Here is a 16,907-nt window from a genome sequence, read left to right on the forward strand (position 1 = left end):
TAATTAATTATAAATTATAAAGCGGAAAAATTATAAGAAAATAAAAAAATAAAATCAAAAATATATTTATTAAATAAAAAGTAATATTCTTTAATTATTAATATTATTATTATTATTATTATTATTTTTTATTTTTTTATTTTAATTCCTGATTCTTGAATATTACAAATATATATTTTTATATTATAGTTTTTATTTTTTATTTTATTTTATTTTATTTTAATTTTTTTTGTTGGATATATTTTTTAATATTGAAAAGGTTTTTTTTTAATCTTTTATAATTGTTTTTATTTAATATTTATTTAACATTTTTCTTTATTTTTAAGAACCTTTTTAATTTTACAACATTTATTTTTGTATATTATTACTTTTTATTATAATTTGTATAGGCAATAAATAAATTTAGGTGTTTTTTCAATTTTTGGAATATGCAAGTCAATACTTGTTTAATACTTTAATACTTTAAGATAATTCTTAACTTAGCCTTAGCTAAAAATGCATAGGTATAGAGCAAAGATACAGTTATATATATAGCAGCTCTTATCTGTCCATATATGCCGTTAGTTATCAAATCCATTTGCCAACACTGAGTTAACCCGTAGTTATTTACAGGGTATCTATAATAAACGCCCATATATAGAGACATTGCCCGCTGGCACGTGAGCCGCCTTTGTAGACGACGACTCAAAGGCGCACGGGGGGGCGTCATGGCCGGCGAGGGGCGTGGCTAAAATGATTTGCTGTGTGAGTCATTAAAAGCAGCGACGACGAAACGCCAACAATTTATATGACAGTTCTTTTTCTCTCTCCGTCTCTTTATTTGTTAGTTTTTGTTTTATTTGACTCTTATGTCAGCCGGGGCGTCATTAAGAGTTCCAACTGACCAAAAATGGAAAAGCCAACAACAACAAACGATTCGAATTGCATTAATGGTGGGTGAGCAGAGCCATCGAAATCGGGGTTCGAATCCGGGCCGTAAAAGTTCACTGCACTCTCTGCCTTCATCACCTGCTCTCTCGCTCGCTCGCTCTATGACTTTCTCTCTCTCTCTCTCTCTCTCTCTCTCTCTCTGTGTTGGCTTGTCAAATGGCAACGACCTGCGCAGAACTGCAGTTAGATTTTGTTGGTAGTTGGCTGGATTTGCACGCAAAAGACCTTGCCTCTGTCTTTTGCATGTTGTTGTTGTTGTTGTAGTAGTATAAGCCAACATTTGCAGCATTTTTCGTCTCTGGTGGAAACAAGTTTCTCTCTGTTTGCCCCAACTGTTTTTAATAGCATTTGCGTCAAGCCGTGACGCCAATGGCCCAACATGGATTAGATTCTGTTTCAACTAAACACACACACACACACCCACAGGCACACACACATATGTGTGTGTATTCTGTTTATTTGGACAACCGTGCCCAAATAACAATCAGCACATAATGGCTCATAATTGTGCTCCAACAACAAATAACAAATAACAAACAGGCGCCAGTTGTCAGGTTTTTGTTTAACGTTCCTCGGTAAGGGTATTCCCACTAGCTAAACTGATTTGCTTGGCCGAGTGATATTAAATGGATAAAGTAACTTAGGACTGGCTCAAATGTGAGCCAGAGCAGCTGAAAAAGCTAAAGAGCTGGACAAAATAGCCAGAATAGTAGCATCAATCTAGGATTTAGCTAGACATGTGGCTAAAAAAAAGCTAGAGAAAAGCTAACCGCAAAGCTAAAGCTAAAGCTAGGAAAAGTTAGCAAAAGAGCTAGACAAGTGGCTTGAAAATAGATTATGAGATTATTAATCTAGTATTTAGCTAGAGAAAAGTTAACTCTAAAGCTAAAGTTAAAGCTAGGAAAGGCTAGCTAAAGAGCTTGACATTTAGCTTAAAAATAGCCAGAATACTAGCATTTATCTAGTACTTGGCTATAAAATACATTATTAAATCTAACTAAACAGCTAGACGAGTGTATAAAAAACAGCTAGATAAAAGCTTTACTTACTTTACTTACTTGGAATATAGCTATGGAATAAATTCTTAGAATGAAATAAATAGCCAGACGAGTAGCCACAATAGATCCGCTAGAGAGCAGCTTCACTTAAAGCTTAAGATTATATTCTAACATCTAGCTAAAGAGCTAGAAAAGTAGCTTAAAACCAGCTAGCGTCTCTTTTAGCTATAGCAACAAAAACAGCTAGCATCTCTTTTAGCTATAGCATAATTGCTAGGTAATCAAGGTAAAGAAGAGCTAGAAGAGCGACTTGTAAACAGCTAAAGTTTAGCTTTAGTTTATAGCTATAGAATATATCATATCCAGCTAAACAGCTAGACATATAGCCCAAAACTAGCTAGAAGCTGAATTTGCTGAATTTCCATCAACTTGTAGCTATTGTTAGAGTATCTGTAGTGCCACTTGCAGCTTACATTACGTTCGCTTGGCGGTTTTAGCTGGTTCTTGTTTTTTTTGGGCCCACTGAGGTCGGCAGAGCACAGACACAACTATTGAAATAAGATAATCGCAAAATAATTGCGTGGAGTTCGATGAACTTGCATGGGCAGCTAAACCGAAAACAAAAAGCAAAAAAAAAAAAGTAATAATAATAATAATAAATAAATAGATAGATAGATAAAATATAAACAAAAAGAAAAAGTACAAAAAACTAGCACAAATTACGCACAGGCGATGGAGAGCAAGTAGATAAAATTATGAATATATATGTATATACCGACTATATATATATTATTATACTTATGTATGTATAGATAGAAATAAGTGGAGCACACATGGCGCATGAAATGTGATTGAAATGTGGTTAGCCAGGCAGAAGGCAGTCGCTTGGCCCGGCCTGGGGGTCAGGCTCTTAATTATGAGTCGCCATATAATTGAGCAGGCGGCGCTGTGCAAAACCACAACTGAAATTATCTAGCCAAAGCTCCAACGCCCCATGGCCGCCTCCTGCCTGATTGCAAATTGCATTTCGCTTCGTTTATCCTTCAACTTTGTCGAGCTGCGGTCATTGCTCCAGCTGCGCAGAGCACAGCGTCACATGACCGGGCAGTCGCAACAGCAGCAGCCGCAGCAGCAGCAGCCAGTCAGCAATTTTTAAGGTTAATGCTGCTGCTGCTGCAGCGCCACCTAGCGGCTGTCCAAACACTTTCGTTCCCCACACACACACACATACACGCACGCAAGCACAATTGAGCGTAACCCCTAAAACGTTTGCTGGCGTTCCATGCCCAATGTTTAGCATAGACCTCTCGCTCTCTCCTCCTACTTCGCCGCCTCCTGTTCGCCTCTTTCACCGTTCGCTCATCCGGCCGCAGCAAAAGTTCAACGCACGCTATGTGGGTCAAAGCAATGTCTGTGCAACCCACCCCTGTGCAAACGCAACCCCCCACGCACACACCTACACAACACACCCATACACAGCTCGTTGGAAGCAACAGCAGCAAAAGTGAAATGCTTGGCTGAGGCAGTAGTCGGTGGGCGGTGGGCGGTGGGCGGAGGTTGCCGGGTGGCACTTTCTGCTTCATTGTTTGACAGGGCACACAGGTGTCTTCCATTTGCCAGCGACGCGAGCGCGCGCGCCAATTTTTAGCTGCTCGACTAAAAGAAAATTCCGAACGATCCAACCCCTAGCGCCCCACCCCTTCCGCTGCCCCACCACCGCCAACAACTGGCTGACAATTTTGCTGCTCGGCATGCTTTGAGTTCATTGGACTGGTTAAAGGACAATTTCATTTGATTGGAGCACTCAAGGCTCGAGCAGGCACTCAAAATGTAAAGTTGTTGGAGCTCATCAGAGCTGAGCTTACTTAACATAGATTTGTCTTTGAAAATAGGCATAGGTATATACATATGTATATGTATATCTAAAAACTTATATTTCAATAAAAAAATCTTTAAAAAATATTTATAAAATATGTAAATAAAATAAATAAATATATATATGCACATATAAATATACCTGCTTAGTTACCTTTATCCACTCCCTCACACACTCACACACACACACTCGCACACACATTTGGCCAATTAAATGCATTGCATTTCCTTCCTGAGGTCATTTCCTCTGCCCACTACAAATCGCACAGCCTAACTGGAGCTTTCTAACTGTGAATGCTCAGCACTCGCCTCGCCCGTTTGCCCGCTTGCCCGCCTGTCCGCTTGCCCGTTCACCCGTTGCTCGCTTGCTCGAATGTTCTATGCCTAGGCGCGCACACAGCTCGTTTCGTTTCACCCCGTTCCACTGCTTATGCAAAAACAAAAATCAAATGTTCTTTGGAGCAAGCACTGTTTGCTGCGCGCCAAGTCAGCAGCAGCGGCAGAGCGAAAGAGAGAGAGAACGAGAGAGAGTAAGTGAGTGTGACTGTGTGACTCTCCTCTCTCTTTGGTTCTGTTGCTCTCTGCTTTTGTTGCTGTTGCTTTTGCTGTCTCTGACTGTGATTCAGCCTGTGCTGTTTCTTTAAGGTTATTGCGGTGCAATGTCCTCAATCGTTGGTCTCCTTGGGTCTTGCTGTTCTTGCTGTTGTTGTTGTTGTTGTTGCTTTGACTGTGGTGTATTTTGGGCGCTCAGATGCTGTCCCTGGCAGGATAATTTGTCTCTTTTCTACATTTGTTTCTTCTTATTCGTTTTTGGTTGCCCTTCGCAGCGCTTTGCTGGTGAGAAATGTGAAAGGTATTTCCGCTCGGCCCAAAACAGAGTTCAATATGTTTTATTGTTTTTCTCTTTTTTATGCTTCAGCATTATGCTTAAAATTTGTCATTTTCGTTTCGTGGAATCTCGCTGATAAGTCCACTAATTATGGGGCTAATATAATAATATAGTATGCTAAAGTTCATCGGTCAGATCAAAGCTTTCGGCTTTGGGTAAAGTAAATAAGTTATACATTATTGTCCCCAATTACTAATATATTGATTAACTATTGAGCACGGGTAGGTGATTAATGTCAAATCGGTTGATTTCACATTGCCTTTTCATAATGGCATTTCCTGTGCCAACCCTCAAGCCCCAAGCTGCAACCCCAACCCCAACCCTTAGTCCAACCACAACAACTACTCGAGTGCAGGCGACCATGAGGCAACGAGTTGAACGAACTCAGCGTCAGCGCAGCGCAGCACAACACAACAGAACGCAGCGCAGCGCAGCGACTGCAAAAGTGACGTCAATAGGCGCGAGGCCAAAGGGAAACACTTTGTGGGTGGGTGGGGAAGTCATGTGGCTACCCCTTCCGCTCTCGTTTCTGCCTGGCTGGCTGGCTGGCTGGCTGCCTAGCTGCTTGCGTTGCGTACGTGCGGTTGACCTCGTGTTCCTTTTTACTACGTCTACGAGTGTTGAAGCGACGGGGAGGAGGGGGAGGCCGAGAGCGAGTGCCTCTCACTGCTAACGGAAAATATCCTTGCGAGGTATGCGCGCACAGGGCATTGAACTTTGACCCAAAAATGCGCCAGCAGCAGGCGCTGCTCGACTCGATTCGACTCGTAATTTGAACATCATTTATTTATTGTACATAGTACAATATTTTCGTCAACTAATTGCTGGCCTAATGACTCGACCGGGTCCCAGCAATGGGCCATGAAATATGAGCCAAAGGTAAGCAATGGTTTTACCAATTACCAATTCCAAATTCTAACCAAGCCGCAGAACATGACGAACGTCGTCGACTGAACAGTAAAGCGCCATAAAGTTCCGGATAGGATGGGCAGCTGGGGCGGTTAGGCACGTGCTAATTGCTTACGCATGGGACGAGCCCAAAAGAGAATTCGAAAAAAGACAGTTATGATTGAGTGAGGCTTAGGAGAGCGTACAATCAAAGCTCAGCGAGGGTGTACTAGGCTGAACGAATGACAGAGACAGAAAGAAGAGATTAGAAATTTATGTAAAATGAATATGGAATGAATAGGGAATGAACAGCAACGGATCCTGAAGCTTAAGAGAGAGAGAGAGATAGAAGAAATGATAATGAAATAAATTTCAAATGAAATGAATATGGAATGAATGTGAAATGAACAACAGCAGATCCTGTTGGCACATGAAGATCGTTTATTAATTCCAATGCTCTTGAGTTAACTAAATTCTCTGTGTTTCTTCTATTGATGTCAAGATCCGATCTTACAGTAGCCCGTAAAGTGAGTTTCAAGTAGCAGCCCATGTTGGATGCGGGTCAAGTGGTCAGTTGTGGCCCACTGATCAATCGTTCACAGCCAGCAACGGCAACAGGTAGTCTATAGATATAGGGAACTATTCATTCATGACTTTTCGATGTATATTTAAAAAGAGCTGCGATTGATCGTAAGGCAAAAAAACAGACAAATAAAACAATTAAACAAATAGTGAATTATAATGCTTGCCATATTGCCTATGGTTCGGACAATGACGATGTCGAATCATCATCATGCTAAAGGGGGAAAACGCTTCACTGCTTAAGCGCTCATTGCCTAACATACACTAACATACACACACACACATACAGTGGCAGCTAGACGAATGTGTGTGTAACGTGAAATGCTCTCACTTTCCTTTGAAACTTGTTATTCGCATTGCAGCTGCCAGCAGAGTTCATTCACATTTGGCAGCCAGACCAAGAGAGCAAAAGCGAGAGAGCGCCGCATTGCAAGCTCGTCGTTCAGGTGATAGACCAACACACAAACTCACACACATAAACAGTGAGAGCGGGAACGAGAGAGCGGCTGAAACGGGCACAGCTGTTCCCGAAAGTTCTTCGGTTCTTCGCTGCGTGCAAAACGTAAGCCCGACTCTGCTCTGCCCGCAGTTCATTTGCGGGGGCCGTGAGGCATTGAAATGAGTGCAAATTGTCGCTGCTGAGTGCAATGAACTCGCGCTCACAGCTCGAGCGTGGCTTGAGCTATGTTTTGGCTTTTCTTTTTGCTTAATTGCTTTGAATTTATTGTTGTTAATTATATAATGCTGCGACTACGGACTGCAGCTTGAGCATGTATCGCCAAATGCTAGCTGATGCAATTTTCCGGGCCTATCCCAAACCGCTCGAATATGCTGCATTGCCAAAGATTTCCTTGAACGCATTTTAGCCATAGAGTCGCCGTATTGCAATGGCTGTTGCCCCAGCCCCTGCTGGCCCGCCCCTTTGAGGCCAAGCCCACAAACATGCCGTCGTCCGCCTGAGGTTTCTGTGTCGTTGACCGACCGCCAGCTCAAATGAACTCTAAACCAAAAAGTTAAAGCAATGGCTTGCAGAGTGCAGCAGCAGTAGCTGCAGCAGCGACGACCATCGACAACAACAAATTTGCATGCGAATGCACTGAGCGAGCGAGCGCTGAGCAATTGAGAGCAGCAATGCACGAACGAAGAGTCAATTTGTTCGTCTGCTCGCTCGGTCGGTCGCTCGCTCACTCGGTCGGTTGCTCGATAGCTCGTGTGGCCATTCGGCTATTCGGTCGTTCGCTCATTCGTTCAGCGCTGAGCAGCTCCACATTTGGAGGTATTTGACCGAAAAGTGGGTCACGACAATGGCGGGGTTCGTTGAACTGAACTGCCAGTCAGCCAACCTCTGCTGACGTCGTCGTATTATGTTGACGTCGTCGTCGACGTCGCGGCGTTCGGGGCTTTTTGGTTACGTAGCCTTCCAGCATGTGTCGTTGCTATTGTGTGTGTGTCGTCTCTTACGTTTTCTGTGGCCTCAAAAAAAGAAATGAAATAAATAACAAAAAAACACATAAGAAAGAAAGAAAGAAAGAGCGCGCCGCCAAAATATTATTTAATATTATTAATAACGAGGCGTTTAATTTAGTAGTTCATGAAATGAATAGAGTGCATTTCGGGACAGCGCTGGAGTGTTAAGTAATCAAGTATTCTCTCTTGCCCATAATTGGGGCAACACTTTTCAGTGTGTATGTCACTAAAGCCATATGATTAATAGCTACGAGTTGGGCAATTATAATCCCCCCTACACTGACACACACACACACTTCACAGTTTCTGGAAACTTCCCTAGAACTATTTTTTTTTTTTAAATCTACCTACCCGAAAATAGTTTGAGAGCCGTTCCAGATCTGCGATCCTCTTATGCCTGTCATATTGGTTGATAGCGCTGTTTCCGCCCCCATATCAATATGCCCCGCCCACTCAATATCAATTAATCTTATTTGTCACTCATGTTTCAAAATAAGCACACACAGACGCGCACAACAACAAATGTTCTAAGCTCATATGGATGTGTGCATGTGTGTGTTTGTGTGTTGGCATTGTTGTTGCTGCTGTTATCAAACAAAGCTGATCAGTCAGGTGGCAGTAGCAGAAGCTACCTACAAAATCTGCGTCGCGTAGGTGTTCCAAGAATTGTTTACAATACAAAAAACAAGCAACAAAAAGCGCCCCCACCAACAGCAGCAACAGCAGCAGCAGCAGCAGCAGCAGCAGCAACAACAGCAGCAGCGCCAGCGCCAGTGGCGTCTATTGTTAGCAGCTCGCGTCGACGTCGACGTTGGAGTGAATGTCCTCAGTTAGTGCACAAAAACAAAAACAATATGTGGCGCGAGGTTGGCAGCAGCAGCAGCAGCAGCAGTAGCAGCGGCAGCGCAGCTAGTAAGCGAGAGAGCAAACGAGCCGAGAGCATGCACTAACGATTCGTCGCTTGCCGAAGTTGGAGCCGAAGCACAGCGAACAGGCATGAGTTGTTGGCGCTGCTGGCGCTGCTTTCATTCGCAAATTGCTCGTCGTTAGCAGCGGTTGTGCAGAGCATGAAAAGCGCGCGAAAGAGAATAAACTAAATAGAAAGATGAAGATAAACTGAAAACTAAATAAAACGGCAAAATAAGAGCAACTAGAACAACGTTACAAATAGTTTTAATAATCATATATCCAATCATATAGTATCATTATTATTTTTATTGGTGCCAGTGCTGTGAAACCGAATACAAAGAGATCAAGCCAGAGAGAGCGAGAGAAAGAGAAAGAGAGAGAGAGAGATCATCAAGACTTCCGAAAAGCGCTATCAAAAGTTTTTGGCGCTCAAATCGTTGGTGTAGTGAATGAAAATTGAGTTTCAAATTGAAATCAAAGCAAAACGCGAAAGCAAACGCAATGTTCCTTATTAGCAAATTGTAGAGCAAAATCAACAGCAGTCTAGATCGAAGGAGAGAGCTAAAGAGCTAGAGAGAGAGAGAGAGAAGTTCAAGTGTCATTGTGGTACCAAAAAGTTTAAATTTTAATAAAAAATGGTTTGTGCAATGGAACAACAGCAGCAGCAGCAACAGCATCAGCAGCAGCAACTGCAGCAGCAGCTGCAACAGTTGCCACAACAGCAGCAGCAACACGGCACAACAATTGTGTTGCTGACAGCCGGCAACAGCAATGTGCACATTGTCAGTGCACCGCAGCAACATCAACCGCAGCAGCAGCAACAGCAGCAACAAATCAAAAGCCAGCTGAAGCAGCAGCACTCGGCGCTGGTCAAGCTGCTTGAATCAGGGCCGCTGAGCAAGCAACAACAACAACAACAACAGCAGCAGCAGCAGCCGCAGCCCAGACAAATTGTTTACCTGCAACAACAGCAACAACAACTGCAACAGCAACGCAAAAGACTGAAAAACGAAGAGCAAATACAACAACAACAACAACAGCAACAACAAACACCTGCAACACTAGTAAAGACAACCACCAACCAGACAACAGCAACAGCAACCACAACAAATAGTATTAGTCAGCAGCAGCAGCAAATTGTATTGCTGCTGCAACAGCCAGCTGCAACAGCAACAGTAAAAGCAACAGCAACTGTAACAGCAGCAACACCAAAGCCATGCGCCGATCTTAGCGCCAAAAATGACAGCGAATCGGGCATCGATGAGGACTGTGCAAACAGCGACGATGAACTGCCGCCCAAGGCCAATGTTGCCAATAGCCCAACGGCAACAGTTGCTGCCGTCGACTATGAGCAATATCAATGCCCGTGGAAGAAAATACGCTATGCGCGTGAACTGAAGCAGCGTGAATTGGAGCAAACCACACTAGCTGCGGCAACAACAGCAGCAGCTGCAACAGCAACATCAGCAACAGCAGCAGCAGCATCAGCAACAAAACCCACCAGCAACAAGCTCAATCAACTGCATTGTGATAGTCCTTTCTCCGCGCAAACACACAAAGAAATTGCCAATTTGTTGATGCAACAAACTCATCAGCAGCAGCAGCAGCAACAACAACAGCAGCAGCAACACCAACAGCAGCAACAGCAACAACAGCAGTTGATGCAGCAGCAACAGCGACGCGACAGCTCCGACAGCAATTGCTCGCTGCTGAGCAACTCGAGCACGCAGTCACTGACAAATGGCATTGGCAATTGTTGCACATGCAACAGCAGCAGCGACGAGGAGCTGCAGCAGCAACACAAGCAGCTGATCGAGGATATGGATGCCCAGGACTCGGGCTGTGATGATGAGCTGTGCGAACAGCATCATCAGCGCCTGGAGGCGTCGCAGCTCAACTATCTGTGTCAAAAGTTTGACGAAAAGCTGGACACAGCTTTAAGTAACAGCAGCAGCAACAACAACAACAGCAACAGCAATATAGCTGCCGCCAAAGCGACGACAGCAATTGAGGATGCCAATGCTGATGTAGGTGGCAAATGAGTCTAATTAGATATAGACATTAGTTTTAATAGGGGATGATATGGAATTTAGAATAATATATTAACTTTCATTGACCTGATTTCCATTTTGATTTATATGAGCAGCTAGTATGACCAATTTGATTATATGTATATATAATATATATAGCTATAATTAATATACAAATCTATACCATATACCATTTAAAATTTATATAACTCTTTTTTGAAAGTCACTTGAAATTTAAATTTTTATAGATTTTTTCTTGTTTAAAATTTCATATCATAAAATTATAAATTTTTAATTAATTTCATTTTATAAATCTTCTTTCATCATTAATGATTTTTTGTTTTCAATTTATTTAATTCCAGGGCTTCTTCCGTCGCTCGATACAGCAAAAGATCCAATATCGCCCATGCACCAAGAATCAGCAGTGCAGCATTTTGCGTATCAATCGCAATCGCTGTCAATATTGTCGCCTGAAAAAATGCATTGCCGTTGGCATGAGCCGTGATGGTGAGTACACAAGCTTTTACACTCCTCTAGTCCTAAATCACTTACACACACACAGACACACACACGAACACGTACTCAATACTCACTGCAGAGAGTCAAGCTCAAATACAATAAAAATAGAGAAACAAAAACAAAATATAGCAGCAGCAACAACAATCATTAGAGGCTAAAAACCGAACACACAACGAAACTTAACGAACGACAGCCGACGACTATCATTGAGTTCATTGACCAGCCATGAACGAAATTTCAGCTGGTTGGTTGGCTGGGTGTGTGTGTGTGTGTATGCATGTATGTATGTGTATTGCAACATTTGTATAGCGCGCGCGATTTCACGGCAAAGTAAAAGTTGTTAGCTGCCTGCCCTGAAAAAAGCAACAAAACACTCACACACACACACACACTCGCTTACAAAGGCAAACTACATTTATGTAAATTTTGTTTAAACAAATTTCCAACACCCGCATGATAAATGGGAGCAGCGGCAACAGCAACTGTGCGCCATTTCGAAATTATGTTAAAAGTTGAATGAACGCACTTAACCTAAATTCATAAAGGCAAGCGAGGCCATGCCTACGCATGTCTCTCTCTCTCCCTCTTTCTCTCGCCCGCTCGCTACCTCACTCATTCTCTCCATCAGGCAATTTGAATCTTTCTCTTGCACTCTTTCACAATTCCTCATGTTGTTACGCTTGCAAGCATTTGCTTTTTATTAAATTTTGTAATAATTTGTTTAAATTAAGAGCAAGCCCGGAAAAGTTGTACAGGAAATGCTGCGACGTTCGTATCGATTATGAAAGCATATAAAAATAAAAAAAATAAATAAAAAAACAACAGAAAACAAAATAATATACAAAACGAGCGAAGCAAAAACAACAACTTACTCGAGCGCGCAACGTTCATTGACTTTTGGGCTCTTCTTCCTCTTCTTTCTATCATGGCGGCCATGTTGCTGTCGAAAACGAAAGTGGTTCATGCTGCTGCATGCGCGCCTGTTGGATAGACAGAGAAAGAGATAGCGAGAGAGCTGTTAAGTCGTCGCTGTGGCTGTTTTGTAGGCAGCACGCAGTCGCAGCCTGTGCTTAATAATAATGTTGTAGTAGCTGCTGTTGTTGTTGTTGTAATGCTACTTGAACATGTGTATGCTGTAATTGATGGATTACAGTTTGTTTTCTTTTCGTTTCTTCTCTCTTTTTTTTGTGATGGGACGCGTGCTGGGTAAATGAAATAAACGAAAGTTACATAACGTTAGATAAACGAGTAAATTAGCTATAAAATATGCATATTAACAAATTAATCACTGTCTCGCCAAGGCATTCACTAAATTACTATTTAGAAATTGGCAAATCCTTGAACTAGTTCTACACAGCACTAATGCCAAAAATCGCAATAAAAAAACGAAAAAAACTACTAAAACTAAAATACGACCGCCATCAAAATAAACAGCAGCGAACTCAAACTCGGCAACAGCAAACGAACAAAAACAAAAATTCGAATTGTTTATAATAAAAATGACCGTGTGCTATTTACGCGCAGTCGCCGCTGGCGTTGGCGTTGCCGTCGACAGCGCTGCCCTCGCTTGCCTTATCTTTCAAGGAAAATTAAATTTGTACACTGACACACACACACACACACACATGGGGGCCGTTGTCGAAATATTTACAGTTACTTTTGTTAAAACACGAACTGACCTAGAAATTGATCATATTATGTTGATTATGTATATTTCTGGAATCTCCATTATGCCGGCGAGTGCATAATATGCAAGACTTTCACTTGGTCGTTTGACCATTTCGAAACACTTTCTTTTGCGGCTTTCATAATTTCTTTTTCGTGTGTAGTAATATTATTAGGCGCCATTTTGTTTACGTTTGCCTATTGCAAAGATACGAAAATAAACGCAAGACGCGCCGTCAAAATGAAAACGAAACCGAAATTTAGCGCACACACACACACACGCACGCACACACACATACCCAAACACAGCCACAGACAGACACTCTCCCGTGGATAGAGCGCCCCTCAAAAAAATACCCACAGAAAAAAAGCAACAAACAAACACGAACCAGGCGACAGCCTCAGCCCGCGAGCGCCCTCTCTTACTCTCGCTCTCTCTCGCTCCCCCACAAAAACATTCAGCCTCGACAGCAGCGCTCAGTTCATTGACCGACGAAACTGGGTCACCCAAAGCAGCGACGGAGCAGCAGCAGCAGCAGCAACAGCAACAGTGAAGGTGCCTGAGTGTGTGTGTGCGTACGTGTTGTGTGCAAGTACGATTGATAGTAAACATGCTTTTTTCACTCATTTTGCATTTGCTTTATTTTTTTTTTGTGAATTGTTGAAATTTGTAGTTGTCGCGGAACAGGCATAGACATGTATTTGCAGCTTTTTGCATTTTATTTATTTTTTTTTTAACACTTTATTTTATTAGTTTTCATGTGAAGTACACACACATGAGGCATGTGGCGTTTAATTAAAATGAACTCAAATCAGCGCGAGGCTAATCGAATTGAAAGGCTCAAGATTCAGCATAAGAGCGAGCGCTGCTACGATACAGTTATGATTATGCTGAATGCTCTCTTGAACTAGAATGAGTTAGAGTGGAATATGCATACATGCATGCATATGCATATGCATATGTACACACATATGCATATGACCAAAGGCATGTGTATGTGTGTGTGTTCAATGGCTGTCAATTAGCTTTGTAGTTGCGCACACATGAACAGAAAAATAAGAAAAATAAACTAATCAGACAATTGTCAATTATCGAAGGCACAACTTTATTTATTTTAGATCTTTGTTGTTGTGTTTTATAGTTACATATGAGCGAATGCATGTGTGTATGTGTGTGTGTGTGAGCGCATGTACAAGCAGTGACGTTTTTGTTGTTGTCGCAATCATTATTTTTTGAGGCTACACACATGGACACACACACACATGCACACAGACACAGCTTGCATGTAGATTTCGCCTTGCCGTCATCGTTGCTGCTGCGGCGAGTGTTTTGAACTTTATTCAGGTCAATTACAAATACATTAAAATGCCAGTGCTACACACACACTCACACACAGACGAGGTGTTGACTAAAATAATATTGGAGGCTACCACACGAAATGAACAATATGACAATAAAAATGTCTTGCCCCAGGGGGGCGAATTGCAAATGGATTGAATTGAAGTTTCTGTAGTTTCATATCATTGAGCTGGCTGTGGTGAGGTGCTGCAATGAATTGTTTCGTAGCATTGAGCTGACTATGTAGGCGTTAAAACACTGGGCGTGGGTCAAAGCTTCAAGTACAACTAGCTCATGATGATAATGAGGTCGTTGATAATGTCGTTTGGTGACTGCAACCAATACAAATACAAATACAAATAAATACATGTGGGCGAGCCTCGTGAGCTCAATGCAATGCTAATGCTGAATGCATTGTAACGTGAATTAGCTGTGGGGGTTTCTAAGGTGTGTGTGTGAGCTCTGGCTGGCTGACTGGAAGGTTAGCCAAACGTTACGCTATTGAAAAGTTAATGCATAACAGATCGAGCACTTGGCTTATTATACAATTGACTTTACTTTTTTGTTTCTTGTCATCAGTGAAATCATTTTTTTACGCGTGACACGCATCATCAACAGCAAAAGAAACAAAATTGAGCTGCGACAAGTTTGCTATCTCCATCTCTCTTTCCCTCTCTCCTTCACTCACTCTGCCAGTGTTACATAAAGCAGTGCGCGCTTCACCTGCCTTACAAATTTCGTATTTCTTGTTTGGCTTAACGGTGAAATTGCAAAGGAAAGAGCACAAAACAAAGCCGTCAAAAGCAGCGACAGCGCGAACGAAACGTAACAAACTTGTTTTACACCAGCCAGCGCTGGCGTCGACGGCGACAGCGACGTTGGCGTCGCCTACTACGCAAGTTGAACCTTCAAAAGGTTCATTTACCTCGCGCACAAACGAACGAACAAACACGAACAGCAGCCACAAACACGAACAAGACGAGCGCCATCACACACACACACACACACATGGACACACACACACACACACACACATACGGCTAGCGACGGGCAGCAGAAAAATGTACTTTCGCTTTTTCAATGCCTCGACGTCGACGTCAAACTAGTTTCAAGCTTCAAGTGGAGCCGAGCCGAGCCACAGCCAACATTGCTGCAATGGCTGTGACGCCGGCGTCGCTGCCGTTTTGGGGCACAGTTAAACGACCGACACATGGCGCGAGTTCAACGACTCTTGTAAAATTTCTCGAAGGTTTCGCATTGCAACATCAGCGTCGCAACTTGTTCGACTGCAGCAGCAGCGCAGCGCAGCAACAGCAACAGCAGCACTGCATTTGCATAGGCTCAGCTGGCTCTCGCTCTCTTGGTCGCTTGCTCTCGCGCTCTCAATTTTACGCTCTCTCGTCTGTTTGTGTTTGTGTGTGTGTGTGTGTGCGCGCTGAATGCTGTTCATTGCACTCGGCCTCATTTTGAGTGCGCGCTGCGCTTTTTTTTCATGCTGCAATTTTTGTTTTTGCAGCTACGGAGCGAATGAGTGAGTGCGTCTGTGTGAGTGAGCGAGCGAGTGCGAGGCATTTGTCGCCTTTGTTGGCGCGAGTGCAGCGACTTTTATTTGGGTCAGGCACGGTCATTCGCCTCAGTCGCAGCGCAGCACAGCACAGCTGAGGCGTTCGCATTGCAACTGCAGCTGCAATTGCAATTGCAATTTGCAATTGGCAGTTGCCTTGGCGCGCATTTTATTTGAAAATAATTATGAATGCGAAAACAAAACTGAAATTCCCTTGATGCGTGCGCAAATAAAGGATTTACTACTACCCCCACCCTTTCAATATTGATGCCAAGCACACATTGCGTAGCCGACGCGTAGTACGAAAAATCACTTCTTTTGTTTGACTTTTTTGAATGTATGTAAATATGTGTATATACATGTGTGTGTGTGTGTGTGTGTGTGTGTGTGTGTGTGTGTGTGTGTGTGTGTGTGTGTGTGTGTGTTGAGCGCATGTCATTTATTTATGTGCCTGACCTTTTTTTTTTATTTTATAATTATTATTTGTAATATGGCACAGGGTCTCCCCCATCGAACGCGATTTGTTATTGAGCGTTGCCTTCGCTGTCTGCTTTAGTGACCTCCTCGCAGCATCTTTGCAGTTGCCTGACCCAAAAAATTAACTAAAAACATGTATTTATGTATATAGGTATATATGTATGTACATATATGTAAATCTTTCACCGATCTTTGCTTTCTTTGTCGCTGGAAGTTTCAGGAAAGCCAGCCAACAAATTTATTTTGTCTTCATTTTGTTGTTGCTCGTTTTTTTTGTGTTTTGTTTTTATTACATTGCCATCTCTTTCGCTCTTTCACTCTTTTACTTTTGGGCTCATTTTGTAAACAACTTACGCAACAACAACAACAACAATTGTGTCGCTCATTTGATTTTTACGTAAAGCCGTGAATCACCCAAACTAGTCCGAATGTAGGCCTCCTGCTCCATGCCTCCATGCCGCATGCCACACATGCTTCTCGACTCTTCGCCTCTGGTGCATTGAACTTTGCGTTTTGCCTCATAAAAGCGAATCAAAAGCAAACATAAACAACATTTCTTTTGTTGTTGCTTCTCCTCAACTCTTCAACTTTGGCTCGGCAATTAGCGCCTCGGCGTAAAACGGGAAGTGGCTGCCGATCACAATGGTAATAACAATGGTAATAACAATGATAATAACAATGCTAACAATTGCTATTCAATTTTTCATTAGAGAAAGCACCCGCATAGCGAGGGGGGCAGCGGAGTGGGGGGACAGCTTGGGGGCTGTCGCGCTTG

The 16,907-nt window shown here is 42.7% G+C and overlaps 1 protein-coding gene across 5 annotated transcripts in view; it reads left to right on the forward strand.

Annotated features, from left to right (window-relative positions):
* Eip75B (Ecdysone-induced protein 75B) overlaps window positions 1-16,907 on the forward strand; it is a 124,562-nt gene that overhangs the window by 93,584 nt on the left and 14,071 nt on the right. For 4 of the 5 annotated variants that reach the window (XM_089468064.1, XM_089468063.1, XM_089468067.1 and 1 more), the window contains one exon: window positions 10,931-11,075. In XM_089468064.1, the coding sequence (XP_089324190.1) occupies window positions 10,931-11,075 (145 nt within the window). Of the gene's footprint in view, window positions 1-8,646; window positions 10,566-10,930; window positions 11,076-16,907 lie in introns of those variants that run through there. The other variant, XM_089468065.1, reaches the window with a different exon arrangement.

Source organism: Drosophila arizonae, chromosome 4 (assembly GCF_054131065.1).
Source record: "Drosophila arizonae isolate 15081-1271.41 chromosome 4, UAZ_ARI_1.0, whole genome shotgun sequence".
Taxonomy (NCBI): Eukaryota; Metazoa; Arthropoda; class Insecta; order Diptera; family Drosophilidae; genus Drosophila; species Drosophila arizonae.